We start from the raw sequence: 20848 nt of genomic DNA on the forward strand, positions 1-20848 counted from the left end.
TAGCTTTAGAAAATGTATGGTGTTTCTGTGCATGAGTCCTCATAGATTTCTCACAGGCTCTCTGGTTTCATCCTACCGCAAAAACATGCAAGTAGGTGAATTGACTATGCTACATTGCCACTACCTATGAATGAGTGTGTGAAAATGTGTGTGCAGTGGTTCCAGATGGGCTCAGAAATCAGGATGACCAGGACCCTGAACACTATGAAGAGATTACCAAAGATAAATGAATTATACATATACCAAATATTAAAAAAAAAAAAAACAGTAAAAATAATTATATTATATACAGCATATCAGTTTTATTAGATGTTTCTCAGTACAGAGATATTTGGTACAAAAATGACTTTTCCTCATGATACTAAGAAAATCTCACACAAAAGATGGAAAGCAGTCCAGAGGTTAGATGACACTTGGGTTACAGGGTTCTAAGACAGTCACAGTGTGCATGTCTGAAAAACTGGGCCAGGGTCCAGCATTCTGAATAAGTCCTTTGTTTCTGTAAAGTCGTCAGCACAAAGCTTCTTCCTACTTCTTGAATCGGTCCAGTGCAGTCTTCCTCCCCTGCTCAGCCTGCTGCTTGGCACTCTCCTTCCTCTCTTTTTCTCTCTCCATTCTCTCCTCCACTGTTTTCCGAATCACGTCCTACAGTAAGACAACATTACAATGAGAAAAAAGGAGCTGTGCTAAATTCGGCTTAATATAAAGGCCTCAGACAAAAGAAAAGGTTGTGTTTGTGTGTAATTAAATACCCTCTGATCCTCATGGGCCACTTTCTTCTTCCTCTTCTCCACAGCACCAGCTGCACTTTTGCCTCTCTTTTTAAATCTTGGCTTAAACTTTTCATTTGCTAGTGGATCATAGCCCTGAAAAATACATACAAAACGTTATGTAAATAAAATTAAAAAAAAAAAACATGATGCAAAGATTGTCGGACTGAGGCAAAGCCTGCAAAAGGCAATCATGCAACAGAGCAGGTGCAAGCTCAGTGTGAGGCTTCTCTCCTCTCTCTCACACACACACACAGACACACTTCTTCCTCTTCTTCAATGAATGATGGCTGTAATACCAACCCAGCCGAGCAGAAAGACAGTAAGCATCTGTGCATGTGTCACAGGCTGCATGGTGCCATCACATGCAAACGTAAGCAGATCAGTATGAATTTCTATACTGTGTATATCTAAACTGTTCTGATGAGAACATAAAAGGGTCTGATTTCAGATTTTAAATGCTGGATCAGTTCTCAAAGTGAACACTTTAATTAGCTCACCTTGTTTCTAACATCTTCTTATACAAGAACAGCTCCTCGTTTGCAGGTATTCCTGCATGATTATTATTCCAAAAAAAGTTCTTGAGTGCTGGTACCAAATGAGCCCAGAATCAGTTCTGGGTACAGACTTATTTACAAGGGTTTTTTTTTTTTTATAATATTTTACAGCGGTTTTGTTTGGTCAGATCATTAAATGGTAGGAATAGATATCATGTAAACCTAGACCTTATGACAATTTTAATGTGTTCTGTGTGTGGAAAGTTTATTCTTAGAAGTTTACTCAGCTCTATGGCTGTAATAACTACGTGGATGGATGGACACTTGCTGCACAGATGTGATGTGAATTCTAGGTATCTGTTACTAAAGCATCAACATGTGTGCATGTATGGAATATACACGGTGAACTCACCAAAGCCTCCACTCTTTCTTTATGTTTCTGTTCAAATGTGGCCTGGTCCACTTTACCCAGCAGCCCCGGGTCCAGGCCAATCAGGTCGGGCTGCACTTTCTCCAGGAGAGCCTTGACCTCCCATTCCTGCCTCTGCTTTAAGCTGCGGTATGGGTTCACATCCAGAGCATCAAAGTTTGGCTCACCCGCACCTATAAAAAAAAATGCAACACAGTCAAAAACATGAGCAAAAGACTTCATTTTTCAGCTACTCGCATTTTAATTAATATCAGGCTAATTTGATAAACAAGCGAGCATGGAGCAGGACAAAGTATTAGGATGACATTTCATATCCAAAGCCTTTACTGTACTTTACTGTAATATACACATTGCTGTAAGTGCCATGCGAATTAATCTTTTGTTTCCTTATCTTTTTCAGTGATATAGTTAAAATATAAATAAACATTTATTTTATAATACAGTACAAACTTAGTGATTTCTATGATTATGTTCTGATCATTTTCACCCACAACCTAATAATGCCTCAGGAACCAGGCTAGTATTGTGCAATGTCATTGTTCCAGGCAAGGAAATACAAGATTATTATATAATCTTTCTGTTACATAAGTTCCTAATGTTGTGCAAATCCAAAACCAGAAACAGATTCTGAAATTAGTAAACTATGTTACATGAAAGCAAGAACTTTTGACAAAAAAAACTTTTCAACACGTGTATGTCTACATTAGGCACAAGTTGTCGTTTGTGTATTCAGATGTGATTGTACTGTATATGGATCACGAATCAAAAATGGATGTTATATTACTGCCACTGGAATTAATAAAGCTTATATTTGCATATTAAGAACATCCTTATGTTTCTGTTTGCATTCTATTTAGATAGTAATGAACAGGAATGTAGCAACATTTTGTCTGCTGTACTAACCTGGCACAATCATACTCGTAAAGCCTTCTCCATGTCCAATACCAAGTACGTCCTCGAAGGGGCAAAACCCAACACCCCATACTGAACCTCTCACACGATGTGCCATGTAGGGCTTGGATATCGGCCCGCCTCCCCACACATCCCGGTACACCTGCGGGTGATCATGTACATACACACAGTATTTTAAGTAAAACTCCTGAAATCTTCCTAAAATAATCTCAGTGTACAACATCTCATGAAATGTTAAAATTGTTTGTGTGTGTACCTCTACTACAACTCCAGTAGCAGCACTGAGCTGTGTGTGTGTACCTGTACTTCATCTCCAGTAGCAGCACTGAGCTCTGTGTATGTACCTGTACTACATCTCCAGTAGCAGCACTGAGCTGTGTGTGTGTGTGTATCTGTACTTCATCTCCAGTAGCAGCACTGAGCTCTGTGTATGTGTGTGTGTGTGTGTGTGTGTGTCTGTGTACCTGTACTACATCTCCAGTAGCAGCACTGAGCTGTGTGTGTGTGTGTGTCTGTGTACCTGTACTACATCTCCAGTAGCAGCACTGAGCTGTGTGTGTGTCTGTGTACCTGTACTTCATCTCCAGTAGCAGCACTGAGCTGTGTGTGTGTGTGTGTGTGTGTGTGTATACCTGTACTACATCTCCAGTAGCAGCACTGAGCTGTGTGTGTGTGTGTGTGTGTGTGTGTGTGTGTGTGTGTGTGTGTGTGTGTGTACCTGTACTACATCTCCAGTAGCAGCACTGAGCAGTCCTTTCTGACTGAGGGAGAGGCAGGAGGCTCCAGCAGGCAAGAAGTACTTATGAAGTGGCTTAAATGCTCGAATGTCATAAACTTTCAGCTTCCTGTCCAGACCTGACGTCACCATGTACCTGCCACACACACATACCTTGGACTGTTACATTGTGCCATAAGTAAAGTTCAGTCACTAATGTCATACAGTTACTCAACATAGTAGCGAATTTCTGGAAAAACTGTTATTTTCAATATGATGAAACTCTCTATATACTGTAAGCCACTGCCACAACATGAGCAATACGTACGTGCCAGTTTTGTCCACAGTGAGTGAGCGGACTGCGCCCCTGTGGCACAGCATCTTAACTAATGGCTCTTTCTGATTAGGAGACCACAGACTGACGGTGCCATTCGGGTGACCCAGGTGGATGATGGCATTGGAGGGATTTTGTGCCATCACATCAAGCCTGCCTGACTTTGTGCAGATCGCTGCTACCTCCTTTCCCACAGACACATCCAGGTACTGCAGGAAACCTGTGGCACTCTGGGAGAGTTGGACACACATGAGAACCCACATACTAAAACACCATAACATAACCTTTTCTCTATGAGGCAGGTTTGGGCATGCCAACAGGGCATGCACTGCCATATTTGTACTGACGCACCGCTGTAGCAAGCAGGAAGTGGTAGGGGAGGAACTGCATGCGTAGGACGTCGTTGAATTTTTTGATGCAATGCAGCTCTATGCCTTTGGAATCATAGATGTAGAGCCACTTCTTCTGAGCCACAGCGAACATGGCCTCGGTGTGGAGCCACCTAGTGGACAGCAGCGAAAGAGCAAATTAGGAAAGCAAAATTGCATGGCACAGAGAGAATTGTATTTGGAGACATCAATCTCGAACATTTTGCAGATTTTAAGCTGATTTCTGAAACGATTTCAAAAGACAAAGCCAATAATTGTGCATTTTTATCATTACTATCATGTGAGCATGAGGGATGTAACTGAATGTGAACATGTTATTCAGAATAAACAGATAATATGCTTTAAACTGATACAGATACAAGCAGGAGGTTTGTAGATATATGGGGTTTGCTTCAAGGCAGCTTAGATGCCAATCTGCAATCTGCTCCTGGGGCTGGGTGTTATAATAATATATTATTATTATACTAATAATAATAAAAATACGATTCGTTCAGCTTGTCATGAGTTACTCTAATAAGCTCGCTTCCGTCGTGCATGTGTTTGTCATACAGACGTGCACACAAATCAATCCAGGGTACAGAAGGAATTCAGTGAGAAAATAAATCTATGATAATATCTCTCTCTCAAACAAGCCCAGGGTCAATCCTGCATATGGGCTGCATATAGACATATGAACTGCACATGTTTAGTAATGCGAACTTGATAAACTTAGTCACTGCGTCATCATTTATTTGAAGAAGCTGCTTCCAGTAACATAGTTTTCCAGCTCAGGCATGTGTAAAATAATTACAGCCTTCAGGTTTCTTATCCTTACTTTCCATTTAGATTTTCTTATGAGCATGGATGGAGAATTTATCTGTCTGTGTGCATTAGTGTATTTGCAGTGTGTGTGTGCGTCTCTGCACTCACTTGATATCTTGAACCGTTTCCATGACATTCATCTCGCACATAAGGTTTTTGGTCTGCCATTCTATGCAACTCACATGACCTCTCCTTCCGCCTAGTAACAGATGCCTGAAAGCAACCATTTCTACACAGTTAGACATTTTTAAACACACAACAATATCAGTATCAGAAATACAATCAAACTATTATGGCACTGACCGGCCAGTTCTGCTGTAGTCTAGTCTGTATGGTCCAAACTGGGTCAGATGCAAGTTAAAGTACTGCAGAGAAAAAAAGAGAGAGAGAAAGAGAGACCATGTTTTACAGATAGAAAGTGCCAGAAGACAACAAAAAGCCTGAACAATGCACACTGTGTTACATAGAGTGGACTGGACATTAAAAATCATTACTGTGCTTACAAAAGTGGTTACAGTAACTCTTGCATTAAAAAAAAAAAAAGATATATCTAAGCGTCACCTTTGCCCCAGATGTAATATCAACAGCCTCTGCTATGTCTTCCTGTGATACAGTGCACGTGTCCTCACCCTCATCTCCCTCCAGGAAACTGGTGACACAATGAGTGTGTGTGTGTTAGTGTGTGCTTACATGAACAAACAACAATTGTCTGTGTCAAAACATCTGAAGTGTGCAGTGTTCAGAATCAGGTGCATTACCCAGCCTCCTCTGGGAGAAGGAGATCGTATCGTGCAGCCTCTTTCTGTGCTAGGGCAGAAGCTGCCTCGGACTGGGTGATGATCTCTTTCGCCTTCTTTCTGGCTCTGTTCAACTGATGAGAAACCAGGGACACATCAACAAACAGTTTATGACTCGGGATTCTGTTAGGCTCGTGTATGAATGGGATTTTTGTCCTTCGACAAGCAGCAGAACTAAACCTAAACTTAATCGAGTTTCACCCCTACGAGAAAGTAAAGCTTTTTTTTTTTTGGGATTGAAAGACAACCGTATAGAAATCTACACATAGAGAATAAAATTATCTCAATTAGTGGCTATGGGACTTTTGCAACTTACCTTTTGAAATTTTTTGCCTCTCTGGAATTTCTTCAACTGCTCTTGTGGGATAGGTGCCTCACCAGGGAAAGGGTCCTTTTTCTGAGGAAAGACATCAAATTAATGAGCTCTGTTGCTTCTGGGTTGTGTGTAATACACAATTCTGCAGATTAATCTCATGACTGTGAGTACCACAAATACACATCTTGAGAGAATTCACAGTTGTGCCCCAAACCTCACTATGTGTACAAAGTAGTCATTACACCAAGTAATTATACCAGTGGCTTACGGACATGCTATGTAGTACAGTAGGAGCTATACAAATTCCAAAATTGGGTAACAATACAACTGTCATTCACTAGCGTCCCACCAAATCAAATTGAGAACAAATAAATGGCGTACATTTTCAGCAAGAAAAATATTAAAATGCAGTCATTCCCAAAACCCTTTCCATCATATTGTACTGGATGCTCGCTGATACTCTCCTGATTGGCAGCTGGCTCTCATATAGTCGGACTGCTTTCTAGCTTAAATTTGGGGCGCAGTGACGTTTAACATTTCTGTGCTTGCGTATGGCGTATGCTTATAATTTTCCTGTCTATTCCTATTCCTGAATTACTTTTACAGGATTGACTCACAGTGATTCAAGAGCATCATATTACAGAGCATTGTTTCAATCCCCTAATATTGTTTTAACAAACTCTTACACACCGTAGCTTTATAATTTATTTATTTAATTAATGCCATGTCAGCATCAATGGCTATTTTCATGGCACGATCAAGGTAGGTAAAACAGAATATTCTGTAAATTCTTATAGTTTTACAAAGATAAAATTAAATAAGGTCCTTCACTTTAACACTTGATAAGAATTCTAGGATTTTTCCTGGTGAGACATTTTCGAAGACTTCTAGATACGTCTTTTTTGAGTAGAATTGTTGTGTAGTATTGTTAAGAGTAGGACAGTCCAGTAACATATGCTAAACGGTCATTCTTGTTTTACCGGAGTCACATGGTGGTGGTTCTTCCCCGTTCAGTAGGAACGCATGTGTGAGTCTTGAGTGTTCAATACAGCATCTTGTGTATACGGTCTGGTCGTGTCTGGGCTCAAAGGGGAAATGAGGGAAGTGTCTTTCATTTATAGTAGGGTTGATTTTGTGTAGTTTGTTATGAATGCACTGGTCCCATTCCATTTGCTACTTTTTGGAGATGTACAAGCTTATTATGAGTTTGAGATCTGATGGTGGGATCTGACAATCTGTAATTCTCAGTTTGAGGGCTTCCTTAGCAGCGATGTCTGATATCCAAAAGAAAATGATGTTGAAATATTCTTCAAAGAATAACAGATAAAATATGTTCAGATTCTAATGAACTACTTCATACCATATGTACCTGGATATGTGAATATATGAATATATATATGTAGTTTACAACCAGATGGAAAAAGGACATTAAAACGAAAACACTTTTAGAATCACATATCAAATATAAATTCAACACACTCACACAGATCTCAGGTTTTACAGACGGTCACCTTCCAGAGTCCAGAAAGTATTAAATATACGCACCCCTGATATGAACTTTCCATCAGTTCTTCTTTTCCTCTTCTTTCGGCGCTCGTCATCTTTTTTGTCTGACACTTCTTGTGGTGCTTCACCTTCACTGTTTTTGGCTTTAACATCTTTATCTGTATTCTTATCATCTTCATTTTTCGTTTCTTCCCAGTAACGCTTAGGGGGCTAAGGTAAACAAATGCAGACATGAGAAAGCCATTACAAAGTGCAACACACATCACATATCCCAATGGCTTCACTAAGATTGATTTTATAGGTACATGTATGTACAAAATGACTGTTAAATTCACAGTTTACAGTGTAAATTTACAGTTTACAGTTTTCAGTGTTGTCAATATCTACAAGAAATGATAGAAATATAGAAATACAGATAGATAGATAGATAGATAGATAGATAGATAGATGCAACACTTTAGAGCTTAGCAGCTAGCCGGTGTTACTGTTGGAGTGCTCATTATATTTCTTTTACCCAGTTTTCAAGCAGACATCTTTTCCAGTGGTTAAAAAACTAACTCCTTTATCTAACCAACGATTATAAACATTCATTCAAATGTAAAGTGGAACACACTCCTACCTTTTTCTTTTTCTCCACGTGTGTGCTGGCCAACGCTTCTTGCACGGGCGCCGCCATCTTTGTTGTAGTTTTTGTACTTCCGCCGCGTGAACGGCTTCTTTTCCGGGTGAATCCCAAATGACTCTCATACCCTACGTAGTGCACCTACAAAGGCAGGAGGGAGCCGTTTGGGCTCAGCTTCGGTGACGTCACAAGCTCTGCAGCAGCCCAGTGATTGTAACAGTTATGGATGTAGAATTAATACAATAAATTCTGAATTATTAATCAGAAATAATTAATTTACGACATTAATTAATAATGTCAAAAGGTTAATTTGTGTTACTAAGCCCTAGCAATGGAACTGCAAGTTGTACTACTGTTACTGTTACTGTAAATAAATAAATAAATAAATAAAAGGCAAGAAAGTAGTTCAAATCATGTATAATGTAATCATTTTCATAATCTAGATATAATGGATGCATGAATGAAATACCACAACACTTATATGGTTAAAGTAATTTTATGTGTTTATTGCATTTTTTTTTTTTAATTGTCCAGGAGGAGATACTGTCAACATGTTTGCAAATTACCTGCCTGGTTTAATTTACTAAACTTTAGATTTGGAAAAAACAAACAAACAAACAAACAAACAAAAAAAACATGAAATTTAAGCTGCAAGCAAAACAACAAAAACGGCTAACAAAAACATCCAACCTCTAATGTAAAAGATGGAATGGGCCAACTACACAACATGCAGGAATTGTGTGTGTGTGTGTGTGTGTGTGTGTGTGGTTTAAAAAAATTCTCGTAACCCAGTATAGTTTATTTCTCTGTGCCAAATTCCTGTGGGTGTAATTTCTGCTTATTGCCTCTCCTTTGTGCTTGTGTGAGACAGTTAGAAAGGACTATCGACTATCATTTATTCTCACTTACATATTTCTAAAATCTAGTCATGGTAGTCATCTAATATTTTACACAGGCACATAATATCTTTCAAACACTCAGTGTCTGTTTCATTGTCATTTAAACACATATATAATTTTGTTATATGCATTTGTTGAGGAAAAAAAAATCTCTTATCAACTTCCATATAAAGCAATTCAATATGGGAATGCTAAAAATCAGATCTCCACAATCTTCTATGCTGTCAAGAATGCATAGTTGTATGCAAAAGTTTGGGCACCTGTTTGGGGACTCCTGGCCATAAACAACCTCTTCAGAAAACTACACCGATCAGAAATAACATTAAAACCACTCACAGGTGAAGTGAATAACATTGATTATCTCGTTACACGCACCTGTCAAGGAGTGGTATATATTAGGTAGCAAGTGAACAATCAGTTCTGGAAGTTGATGTGTTGAAAGCAGGAAAAATGTGCAAGCGTAAGAATCTGAGAGACTTCGACAAGCGCCAAATTGTGGTTTTGAAAAACGGCAAATCTTGTGGGGTGTTCCCAGTAGGCAATGGTTAGTACCTACCAAAAGTGGTCCAAGGAAGGACAAGCGGTGAACTGGCAACAGGATCCTGGGCACTCAAGGCCCAGTGATGCACATGGGGAGCAAAGGCTAGCCCATCTGGTCCGATCCCACAGAGCTAGATCCCAAAGAAGACATGTCAAAGTGCCCATGCTAACCCCTGTCCACTGTCGAAAGTGCCTACAATGGGCACATGAGCATCAGAAATGGACCACAGAGCAATTTGGCCTGGTCTGATGAATCACATTTTCTTTTACATCACGTGGATAGCCAGGTGTATGTGCGTCACTTACCTGGGGAAGAGATGGCACCAGGACCTTCTCTGCTGGGAAAACTTGGGTCCTGGTTTTCATATGAATGTTACTTTGACATGTATCACCTGCCTAATCATTGTTGCAGACCAAGTACACCCCTTCATGGCAACAGTATTCCCTAATGGCAGTGGCCTCTTTCAGCAGGATAATCCGCCCTGCCACACTGCAAAAAAATTGCTCAGGAATGGTTTGAAGGACATGACAAAGAGTTCAAGGTGTTGACTTGGCCTCCAAATTCCCCAGATCTCAATCAATCGAACATCTGTGGGATGTGCTGGACAAAAGTCCGGCCCGTGGAGGACCCACCTCGAAACTTACAGGACTTAAAGGATCTGTTGCTAATGTCTTGGTGCCAGATACCACAACACACCTTCAGAGGTCTTGCGGAGTCCATGCCTTGGCCGGTGGTTTTAATGTTATGGCTGAACAGTGTGCAAAAAAAATCTGCAAATATTAATGCACGATTACTTTATATTTGATAAACATAAAAAGAAGTTATTGTGGCATGTGCACAAGTTTGGACACTCTCCTAGATCAGTATATAGTAACACTCACTTTGGCAGATATCACAGCTTACAAACTTTTTTTTGTAACCAGCTGGTTTAATGAAATTTCACCCACTCTTCTTTCCAGAAGCTTCTAGTTCTGAGATGTTCTTGGCCATCTTGCATGCACAGAATGCTTAAAATCTACCTACATATTTTCAATGATGTTGAGGTCAGGGGACTTTGAGGGCCATTCCAAAAGCTTGTGTTTCTTGAAGAGGTTTATGGTGGATTTTGAGGTATGTTTTGGATCATTGTCCTATTGTGGAAGCCACCCTCGTTTCAGCTTTGGTTTCTTCACTGATTGCATCAAATTTGCTTTCAGAATTTGCTGATATTTACTGGAATATTCCATCTATCTGTACAATGTTCTCCATGCCACTGGCTGCCACACAACCTTTTGATGTTCTTTTCATCAAATGCTGCTCCCTTTTTTTTCCAAACATACCTTTGGTGAAAGTGGCCAATGAGTTCCATTTTAACTTCACCAGTCCACAGCACTTGTTTCCTAAATGCCTCAGGCTTATCGAAATATTGTTTTGCATACATCAGACATTCACTTTTGTGATGAGGTTGCAAGTAAGGTTTCCTTCTGATGACTCTTCCATGCAGATCATGCTTGTTCAAGCAAGCTGACACTCCGGTGTCAGCTAAACCTTCCTGCAGGTCATATGTTTTTTGGGTTTTTTTTTGGCCAGGATACATGCAGCTCTATATGAAGGTTTTCTTGGTCTTCCAGCTCATGCCTTGCCTTCCACAGTTCCCCTGCCATTCTTTAATGACATTTTAGACAGCAGAAATTGTATGCTGAAAGTTTTCCTATATGCAATACAGAGATTAAGTGCAGACACAGAAAGGTGGATCACAATTACGAAGTCTATGTTTACATTGTGTTGTGCTAGGGTTAGAATTACATGAAAATATACCAAATATACCAGTATTATCCACATTACAATGAATTATTTGATTATTTTGACTATTAACTGAATTTTTTAAATTGCCAAGAGTCACAGCTTTAGTGTCCTTCTCTAGGGTAATAAAGTTCATTGGAGAGGTTGGGCATTAACAGAATGTAAACTTTATGTGTCATGTTTGGACAAATCTGTGGTAGGAGTGAGAGTGAGATCTGTGGTGATAAGTAAAAGAGTAGTGTGAGAAAAGCAGTACCACTTATTTCATAATGGAAGGACTTAATCTTTCTTCGGTAAGTCAAGAGCAAATATTTTCTTAAGCTGGTTAAATGTACACTGCATACTACAACACTGTCAAATTAACAATACCTCAAGAAGTAATTTTTGTTTTACTTTTCAAGGGGCCATATTCAGAATTACACATGCAGTGCATAGCATAGTTTCCATTTTAAGTATTCACTTGCTTTTGTTTTATGAAAGTGGTGGAGGTTGAGAAGTGAAAAAAAAAAAAAACTTATTGATCTTGCATGGACCAGTTGCTTATAGCTTTCCCTTGTAGAAGGGTGACTTAACAGCAGTCACGTTGGATCAACACATCAATAGATGAGCAGTATCAAGTTGTGATTTCTTCCACTTTATCTCAATTTCTCCAAATTATCTGATTCTTCCAGTCTAGAAGAAAGATTGCAGAGGAGGGCAGTGGATGAAGTGAAGATAAGGTTTGGTGGCTGATTGTTGTAGAGAGGGAAAGGATTTGTAGAGACCAAAAGGAGTTGTAGAGAGGAAAGGAGTCAGGTTGTGGTAAGGTTGTTAGCAAGACATTCTATGACCTTTCCTAGGTCTGGGTGAATAAAAGTAGATAAAAAGATGAAGACTAATGCTAGAGGGAACAGTAAGAGCATGGAATTCAAGCATGAGATGTTAAGGTGAGACCATACAAGAGGTGTGAAGCACCATTTCCTGGCTAGAAGAAAGCTTCTGCCACCACCCCTGCCAGCTTCTCATGGAGCAGATTAGAAAACATGGATAGAGAAGAGAGCAGCTGGTTGCCCTGAATTCTCTGGAGTGATCCAGGTCTTATTTAGCATTAGAACATGGAGAGAATGAAGGGAAGCTAAATCAGAGATGAAGACAGCTTTTTCTGGAGGGCAAAACCCCTTAAAAGCTTGAAGCCTACCTTACCAAGCAGAGAATAGCTCCAAGTTGGTAAGAATCTGGGGATTCTAAGACTGGAGTTCCTATGGAATGGAGTGGTTGTGACCTGCTCCAGATTTAGTTGAAAACTGGTTGTTGATACCAGTACTCATGTTAATATTAATCCAATAAGTGAAGTAAGTAATCAGTTAAAAGTGAGCTACGGTTGTATTATTGATTTCACCTGTCAGCATTAGCTCTTTTCCTCCTATTCCATTCTAGCTATTGTTGAATCAACACTGGGATGAAACCACAGTTTGTAATGTGGATAACCACTGACTTAAGGATAGCAGTGTAACAAATCTCTGTCTGTTAATCCAGACTCCTTAACAAGTCGAAATATAATAATTTTAAATAGTGTTTTACTTTTGGATTTGTTTCAATTAGTCATAACATCGGAGGACTTTATTGGTTGGTTGCCTGAATTAACTTTTAATACTACAGATCAACCAGTCAACCAGTCGACCAGAACTGATTGATTTTGAAGGCATTTCTATGGTCCGTTACTTCACTGATGAATGGGAAAAGGTTCAGAAATTTCAAGCGAGACCAGATGATATCCTCATTGCTACTTACCCCAAAGCAGGTAGGCTATTTTTTGCTTCTTAAAAGAAATTATTTAGTATGCTAATGATGCCTTTATTCTACAGGCACCACTTGGGTCTCCTACATTTTGGAGCTACTCTATTTTCACAATACATTGCCAGAGAGTCAGACCTCACTGCCCATCTTCATAAGAGTGCCTTTCCTTGAGGCAGTCTTTCCTGAGATGCCTACAGGTCAGTTGGATTCCCTTCTATCATCCTTATCTTTACAGTTATAAACAGCTATAAGTAAACTGTAGTTAATAATGCTGACAATAAAAAATTCCATGAAGAGGCTTTCTTTCTTATACAGGGGTTGAACTGGCAGATAAATTGCCCACCACACCACGGCTCATCAAAACTCATCTACCTGTTCAGTTGGTGCCCAAGTCCTTCTGGGAACAGAACTGCAAGGTATAGTATGTTGGATTTCTTACCAAGTCATCAAATGCGTTACTGATTCATGAATGTGAATTAACCCATAAGATATCTATAGGGATAGAAATGGTACTGAAGTGCTGTTTGTAGTATATATTTATGTATTTAATATTGTTGTAATAGGAACTGAATAACAACAACAACAACAACAATAATAATAATTATAATAATAATAATAATAATAATAATAATAATAAATTTGTCAATAAACATTTATCCTGGTCAGGGTTGTGACACATCTGGAGCCTATCCTGGGAACACTAGGGGCAAGGTGGGCAAATTAACCTCGGATGAGACACTAGTCCATCTCAGGCACCATGCACACACACATTTACAGCTAGGAGCAATTTAGCATAGCCAGTCTGCCTGCATGCATGTTTTTGGGAGGTGGCAGAAAACCAGATGAAACCCACATGAACAACACATGAAACTTCACACAGACTGTAACCTGAACCAGGAACCCTGCAGCTGTGAGGCAACAAGTCTATCTGCTGCACCACAGTGCCTCCCGATGATGATGATGATGATGATGATTCTTCTTCTTCTTCTTATCATTATTATTATTATTATTATTATTATTATTATTATTATTATTATTTAAGGTGCAGTTCAAAGCACTTAGTATCTGTATAAAACTAAAACTACAAAACCTATTGAAATTAATGAAAATTAATTAAATTAATGAAAATAGATAGTAGGAAGTAAAACATAAGCAAAACAAATAGAAAATGATAAATACTGAAAAATAATGCAAGTGTTAAAATACTTCTTAAAAAAAGGTTTCATAATAGTATCATTAAATGTTAAGGTAAAAAGCAAAGGCAATTGCTGTGTGTCTTGAAGCTGTTTTCGTGGGATACCTCATGATCATAAAACAATTTTAAACATATTCTGCCATGCTTTCAGAGATGTATGAACGTTTTAAGCAATGATCACTAAAAACAAAACAAACAAACAAAAACAATTACAAGGAACTTAAATTCGAAATGAATAAGTAAGTGTTTTGTGTCTACTTATGTATGTATTTAGGTACTACACTAAATGAAGCATTATAATAGCACAAACAATATAATTATATAAGAATGATAATGAGTGTCTTCTTTAGTATAAAATTATTTCAATTAATAATAGATAATTTATGCATTTCTATAATTGCATCCACTTGTATGCTAACTATTCAAGCTTATTAATCATTTGATCTCTTGCTAGCATATACACAGAGTATAACTGTGGTCCAATAACACAGCCTTGTGGCAAACCATAGAAAATATAATGTTTTTTAGAGTTCCTTTCACCTAGATTAACAACATGTGCTTCAAATGTATCAAATCAATTAGAACAGTTTCCGAGAGACTTATTTTGTATACAAGAAGATTGTCATAAGAGTGATTTAGAGGTAGAATACAGGCAGGTACATAGAAAGATAATCCATATTTGTAACAGGAAACCAGGCGGAAAAAAATCAGCTGTTACCATGGAAACAGTGACAAGAGGCCAAGAGGGCTAGACTATGACAAACGTTCAGCAGCATACTGTGATCCATGCTGTTTAATGCCACATTTACATAGTGAAAAAATGATGGAAAAAAAAGTAACTTGTAGGCCTTCAGTGGAGCCAAATGTTGTGTGATCCTACTGCTTTTTTTTTTTTTTTTTTTTTTTTTTAATAAATCTTTCTTTCCGTACCTCTGTAACTGTTTGTGTGTTTCTCACTAGGTTATTTATGTAGCTCGCAATGCCAAAGACAATGCGGTGTCTTATTTCCACTTTTCTCGCATGGTCAACTTACTACCTGAGCCAGGAAACTGGAATACTTTCTTACAGAATTTCATGGATGAAAAGAGTGAGTTACTAGTGAGATTCATATATACAGGCATGAGCAGGACAAACAAAGACCCAACCTGTAGCTCTGTTATACTGTGGGGGCATATTGCTACCATAATTTGGGTTCTCTCATAGGAAAGTGTCACTGCAAATCAATACAAAATTACGACTGATGTGATTTATTTGATCTTTTAGTGGTGTTTGGACCTTGGTACGATCATGTGTGTGGCTACTGGGAGAAGAAGCAGACATACTCTAATCTTCACTACATGTTCTTTGAAGACATGGTAGAGGTAAATACGATAGAAAGCATGTTAGGTTGTCCTTATTTCATGTAAGCTGATGTTCTTCTTAGTCCACTTTTATGCATAATGCATGTATTAGTATGATGCTGCTTAAGGTGGGATTTGAGCTTTGAGTATTTCTTCCCCTCTTGTCCAGAACACTGGGCGTGAGGTGGAGCAATTGTGCTCCTTCCTTGGTTTATCTACACCAGCAGAAGAGAAGGAAAGAATTACAAAAGGCGTTCACTTTGATGCTATGAAGCAGAATGACATGACCAACTATTCTACATTCTCACACATGGACTTCAAGATCTCACCATTCATGCGCAAAGGTTGATATGCCATTAATAATACAATTATTAATAACTCAATGATACAATTAAAGAATGTGGGGGCATTTTCAAACAGTCGACACAGAAAGAGCATTTAATGAATGGCGCAGGATTGTATAGCTACTACATCTATACTAGTTATTGCATGTTTTTAAACTTTGGTAAGATCTACTGTGTATTAAAGTGTATAATATGCCAAGTAGTGAGAAAGTAGCATATTTTCCTGCTTAATGATACAATTACTGCTAGATCATTCAATGAGGTTTTGATTCAGAATTTGATTAATTTATTTAATCTTGCCTGTTCTTGCCCCTGTCAGCTCTTGTCTATTGATTAGAATTTGCACCTACATTTGATCTAGTATCAGTCCCTGTCTCCAATGTTGGTCCAGTTTTGGTCCATGTACTGGGCACTCATCCAGTCCCACTTCTTGCCTCTGGCCTGGATCTGTCTTGGGTTTTGATCCTGACCATGTTCTTATCACTGGTTTTAGCCACTTTTTTCCCCTCCATCTCTTTGACAGCACCCTTTCTGGACTATGCACTCGTCTAGCACCCAAGTCCCCCTCCTTTCTGCTGATTGTTTCTCACACTTGGGTTGCTACTCATTAAGGGTTAAATTGTTCCAGAGTTAAGCTTTGCTCTGCTTATACTCAACAGATAAATACACAACAGGTGAAAAAGAGGTCCAACTACATGGTGACTGCCAGGAGCTGGCAGCCAATCATGAGAGAAATAGTGACAGAGTGTGACAGTGGAAAGAAACAGGAGTGATGGAGTGAAAGAGTCCAACATTAAACAATAAAATGAGGGTTCAAAAAAAGGAAGGCAAAATCCCCAAGATGTACTAAATATTGAGATGAAAACACACTGTATGTGGTCAAAAAGAGCATTACTTGTTGGTAAACTCCTGGTAAGTGTGGCCAGACTGTTCTCAGATGGACATTTTCTCTACTTCCGTTGGATGCACTGAGGTAAACTGTCTTCAATTATCTTTTAAGACCTGACTAGCCTTTTGTAACTTTTGTATTTAACATTTACTTGAATAAAAACAGCAGTTACTGCTGGACGAGAAAAGCAAGGGCAGAAAAGAGAGGAGGGGGAAATATATAATAATATACTATAAAGTGTTTTGTAAGAGGCCCTCAATAATAAAATAATGACCGGGTAGGGAGCCATTCTTCCTGCATTCCTACTGGGAGGGAGACGGGTGGTCAGTATGGCCAGAGAATCGGAGGAAGGGTTGTGGCAGTGAGTAACAAACTCTAAAATGCAAAACATCCAACTCATCACCTCCATATTTATTTCCCTAGGGAAAGTTGGAGACTGGAAGAATCACTTCACTGTGGCTCAAAATGAGCAGTTTGATGAACACTACTGGCGGAAGATGAAGAACACAACCTTACAGTTCCACACAGAGATTTAGGACAGCAATATAATTTACAGTATATTACACAGCAGTTTAGTCAAGATTATTTTGTCTGCATGTGCTGTACATAATCAGTAAAAGGCATACTGAAAGGAATAATGTGATTTTTTCCCCAATATATCAATTCAAATAAAACTATTTGAGAATTGTTCATTACATCTGATTGAAGCAACTCTGTTCTTAGAACCTCTCAGATATTAAATATGTACAGATCAGTAACAGATCAGCAATGTATTCAATCCTAGAATATGACTAAACTGCCCTTATTTATATAAAATGTTTAGTGCTCTAGAAAAAAAGTGGAATGTCACAAGCATGCTCAAACAATAATCAAATTCCTTACTCGATTGTTCTTGTCATGTTCATGTTTTAAAAGAAAAACAATGCTTGATGAGTAAGCTGTTATGCTGTTATGTTATATGAATCTAGATCCAACCTGTATGAGCATTTGTGCCTGAGATCCTGTGATGGTGATACACTTTTCTTAGTGTTTCGTTATACATGTTGCTGGTGCCCAGATGTCTTACTCTGTGATCATTTGGTGATAAAGTCATGGGTAGGCGCAAACGAATACACTGTTCAGACTTACACTCTCAAGAGAAGTCTCCTTTCTTGGGCTTTCCTGTATGTGTGACCAGAATGGAGTGAAATAAAGCAGAACTTAAGGGATGTCTGCAAGATGGCTTTGTTGTTAAAGTCTGCAGTGTTGTGAGTGGGAAAACCTATCATTTTTTTAGGCTGTTATAAAATCCCTGGGGAGTTTGTTCCTGTTGCCGCCTGGTAGACAGTGAAACTGACTGAACAATCCATAACAACGTGTTCTGTACAGTGTCAAGTTGACAGCATGTTAAAAAGATAAGGGCAACATGAAATGCTACCAGTTCCTGGATCTTTAGCAGCATTTAAATTGGTTATGTACTGGTTAGAACTGGTTTTATTGTCAAGAGTGATTTTAAGACCATCCACATTTCCTTGGCTGACTCTCTCTTTTGATCTGTTCTAAAAATTGGAAAAGAAATTGCAAAAAAAACCCAAAAAAAACGCATCACCCAAACACTGATTGAGGTAATTAGGTAAATAAATTAGTCTAAGTTAGCTACATAATATATCCAGTAGTCAAACTGGGAAAAAGGGATTGGAGAAAAATGTATATGAAATTCTAGCTATGCGGAATAAAAAATTAAACGTTTAAGTTCAATTTACTTGTGACATATTGTATTTCACTGCTTTTAATGCTGCTCATCATACATTTTATTAGAAAAGCTCTATTGCTGTAGCTGACTGCTTTGCTTATTTTTTGAATGTTGAAACTATAGGTTGTGTGCTATAGGGGAGAGTGGGATCGTTGTAGCAGGGGTCAGTTGTAACACTATCAGTTGCTCCAATCAGCAACAAGCTACAGTGGTGATGCTCAGTCTGCACATGCTCAGTAACATTGTCTATCTTTCTGCACAAGAGCAGCAACTTAATCACAGCTCTGAACAATGTCATCAATAGTCTGATGAAAGTTATTTTCCTCATCTGGAGAACATTTTCTCCATTCCCAAACTTTCCAGAGTTTGAGCATGTCCCTTCTGTTTGCGAGATTGTTAGAAAGCATGGGTGCGACCTGCCGTGCTATTAGTAACAAATCTGCACCTTGTTTCAGAGGTGTCTCAGACTGTTAAGAGTAGCACAAGTTGGCAGCACTAAGACAGAAAAGATGCACCCACTAATTTTCATTCTGTGCCTTAAATCACAGAATGAAATCCAAAATGCAAATGAAATGAAAATCAAATGAAACCGAAATGCTAGTTTTGATCACTTGATAGCATGATTGATAGTTGACAATGCTAAACTGGTTAGTTATCATGTCAGATTTCAAGATGGATGAGAGTGTGGGATCAGTTGTCACAGTGTTACAAATACAAGTATTGAAGTTTAACTAATTAAACTTCATTTTAAGTAAACTCAAAAGAAATTTCACTTATTCGAAAATTGACTTCTTTACTGGAAAAGGAACAAGCAAGAAGCTTAAACAGCTCATTCGTTATTTATGTAATTGATCATATAGTGCATCATGTAATGCCCAATGTTTATCCACCCACTCATATATTTTAGCTAAATAGTAATAGTGAAAACACTGTATAAATACAGTGCCTCCAGAAAGTAATCACCCCCTAGTGATTATTTTTCTTTTTGCTGTTTTGCAACCTCAAATGTAAGGGCATTGGATATTCTGTACATATAAGTATATTTATTTCTGCGCCTTTAGAAGTGATTTAAAAATAAAACAAACAATTTAGTCAATTAAAAATAATAAACCTTCACATTGCTTAATTGATAACCCCAGAACATGATGCTACCACCACCATCCTTGATGGTAAGAATGGTGTTTCCTGGGTGTTGGGCTGTATTTGGTCTGCACCAAACATAGTGCTTTGCTTTTAGACCAAATGGCTACAAAATAATGTGACAAATGTTAGAGGAGCACAGCTAAAATGTAACATGAACATTTTATGTATTTATGCATAGTCAAGGAATTTTATTATTCATATGTTGCCCTCTTAGAGTTTTGCATCATTTGGAAAACACAGCACTCCCAGGGTTGGGAGGGTTGGCAATTTTATGCCATATTGTGCTAGTTTTAGAACAAGTTTGTGGGTATAAAAAGCTAGTCTGTGGGTATTGTTTCTTGGTATTTCTTTCTTTATATTTAAACATATTTAACATTTATGTTTAACATACTTAATCTTTAGATTTAACATTGAGCTTTATATTTAACATTTACCTTTAATATTTACATTGAACAATTACTGTAGATTTATATTTAAAATTTACACTGAATCTTAAAACTTAAAATCTGTGATTTTACATGAATCTCTGTCTAATGTATCAAAATAAATGTCCAATGTTCAAAAAAAATCTGAGAGAAAAGAGTACTAACCTTTTTACATTTGGTGCCCCATATACAACTAACCACACTGTCCTCTACTGTACATAAATCTGGTGTGTATGGAGAGAGAGAGAGAGAGAGAGAGAGAGAAAGAAATAAACAGTGTTATGACATCATGTAGCTTCTCTTCTTTTGCCTCTCCCTCTAGCTTGCGTGAGAATAGAGGAAGGACATACTTTCTTCATATCTACAAGGCATTGTCATGCACATTCCCCTGCAACACCACCACTTCCATTCAATGTCACGCACACAGCAAATATGAACAACTTTCCTTTTACATGTAGTATCCTTCAAACAATTTGGAAAACTATATAATCATTACTATATACTGTATATTGTGCTGTAAAAATGTTTCCTCTTCTCAAGACGTTACTAAGAAAAGCTCATTATGGTGTTGTAATCCATCTTCTGAAGCAATCTATACTGCTGTTGTGGATCCGTTGAAGGAAAGGAAATCTCAAGGGATAGAAAAAAAGAAGTGGTTTCGTGACAAAACACTGCATGATATAGCTCACGTGA

General features: G+C 38.2%; 2 protein-coding genes across 2 annotated transcripts; one reads left to right on the forward strand and one right to left on the reverse strand.

The window, feature by feature from the left end:
- Positions 1-277: 277 nt before the first annotated feature.
- On the reverse strand, positions 278-8226 carry wdr46 (WD repeat domain 46). The gene is made up of 14 exons (XM_026925367.3): positions 8087-8226; positions 7507-7677; positions 5962-6042; positions 5607-5719; positions 5410-5497; positions 5152-5213; positions 4957-5061; positions 4010-4160; positions 3653-3888; positions 3328-3481; positions 2601-2751; positions 1680-1870; positions 753-866; positions 278-645 (listed from the first exon to the last, which is right to left on the reverse strand). The coding sequence occupies exons 1-14, from the start codon at positions 8141-8143 to the stop codon at positions 529-531; spliced, it is 1791 nt and encodes a 596-aa protein (XP_026781168.3). The 5' UTR covers positions 8144-8226; the 3' UTR covers positions 278-528.
- A 3117-nt stretch (positions 8227-11343) lies between these two features.
- Positions 11344-18063, forward strand: LOC113533433 (cytosolic sulfotransferase 3). The gene is made up of 8 exons (XM_034306843.2): positions 11344-11604; positions 12950-13091; positions 13156-13284; positions 13403-13503; positions 15243-15369; positions 15546-15643; positions 15792-15966; positions 17279-18063. The coding sequence occupies exons 1-8, from the start codon at positions 11581-11583 to the stop codon at positions 17389-17391; spliced, it is 909 nt and encodes a 302-aa protein (XP_034162734.2). The 5' UTR covers positions 11344-11580; the 3' UTR covers positions 17392-18063.
- Positions 18064-20848: the final 2785 nt, after the last annotated feature.

This window comes from Pangasianodon hypophthalmus, chromosome 8 (genome assembly GCF_027358585.1).
Source record: "Pangasianodon hypophthalmus isolate fPanHyp1 chromosome 8, fPanHyp1.pri, whole genome shotgun sequence".
Taxonomy (NCBI): Eukaryota; Metazoa; Chordata; class Actinopteri; order Siluriformes; family Pangasiidae; genus Pangasianodon; species Pangasianodon hypophthalmus.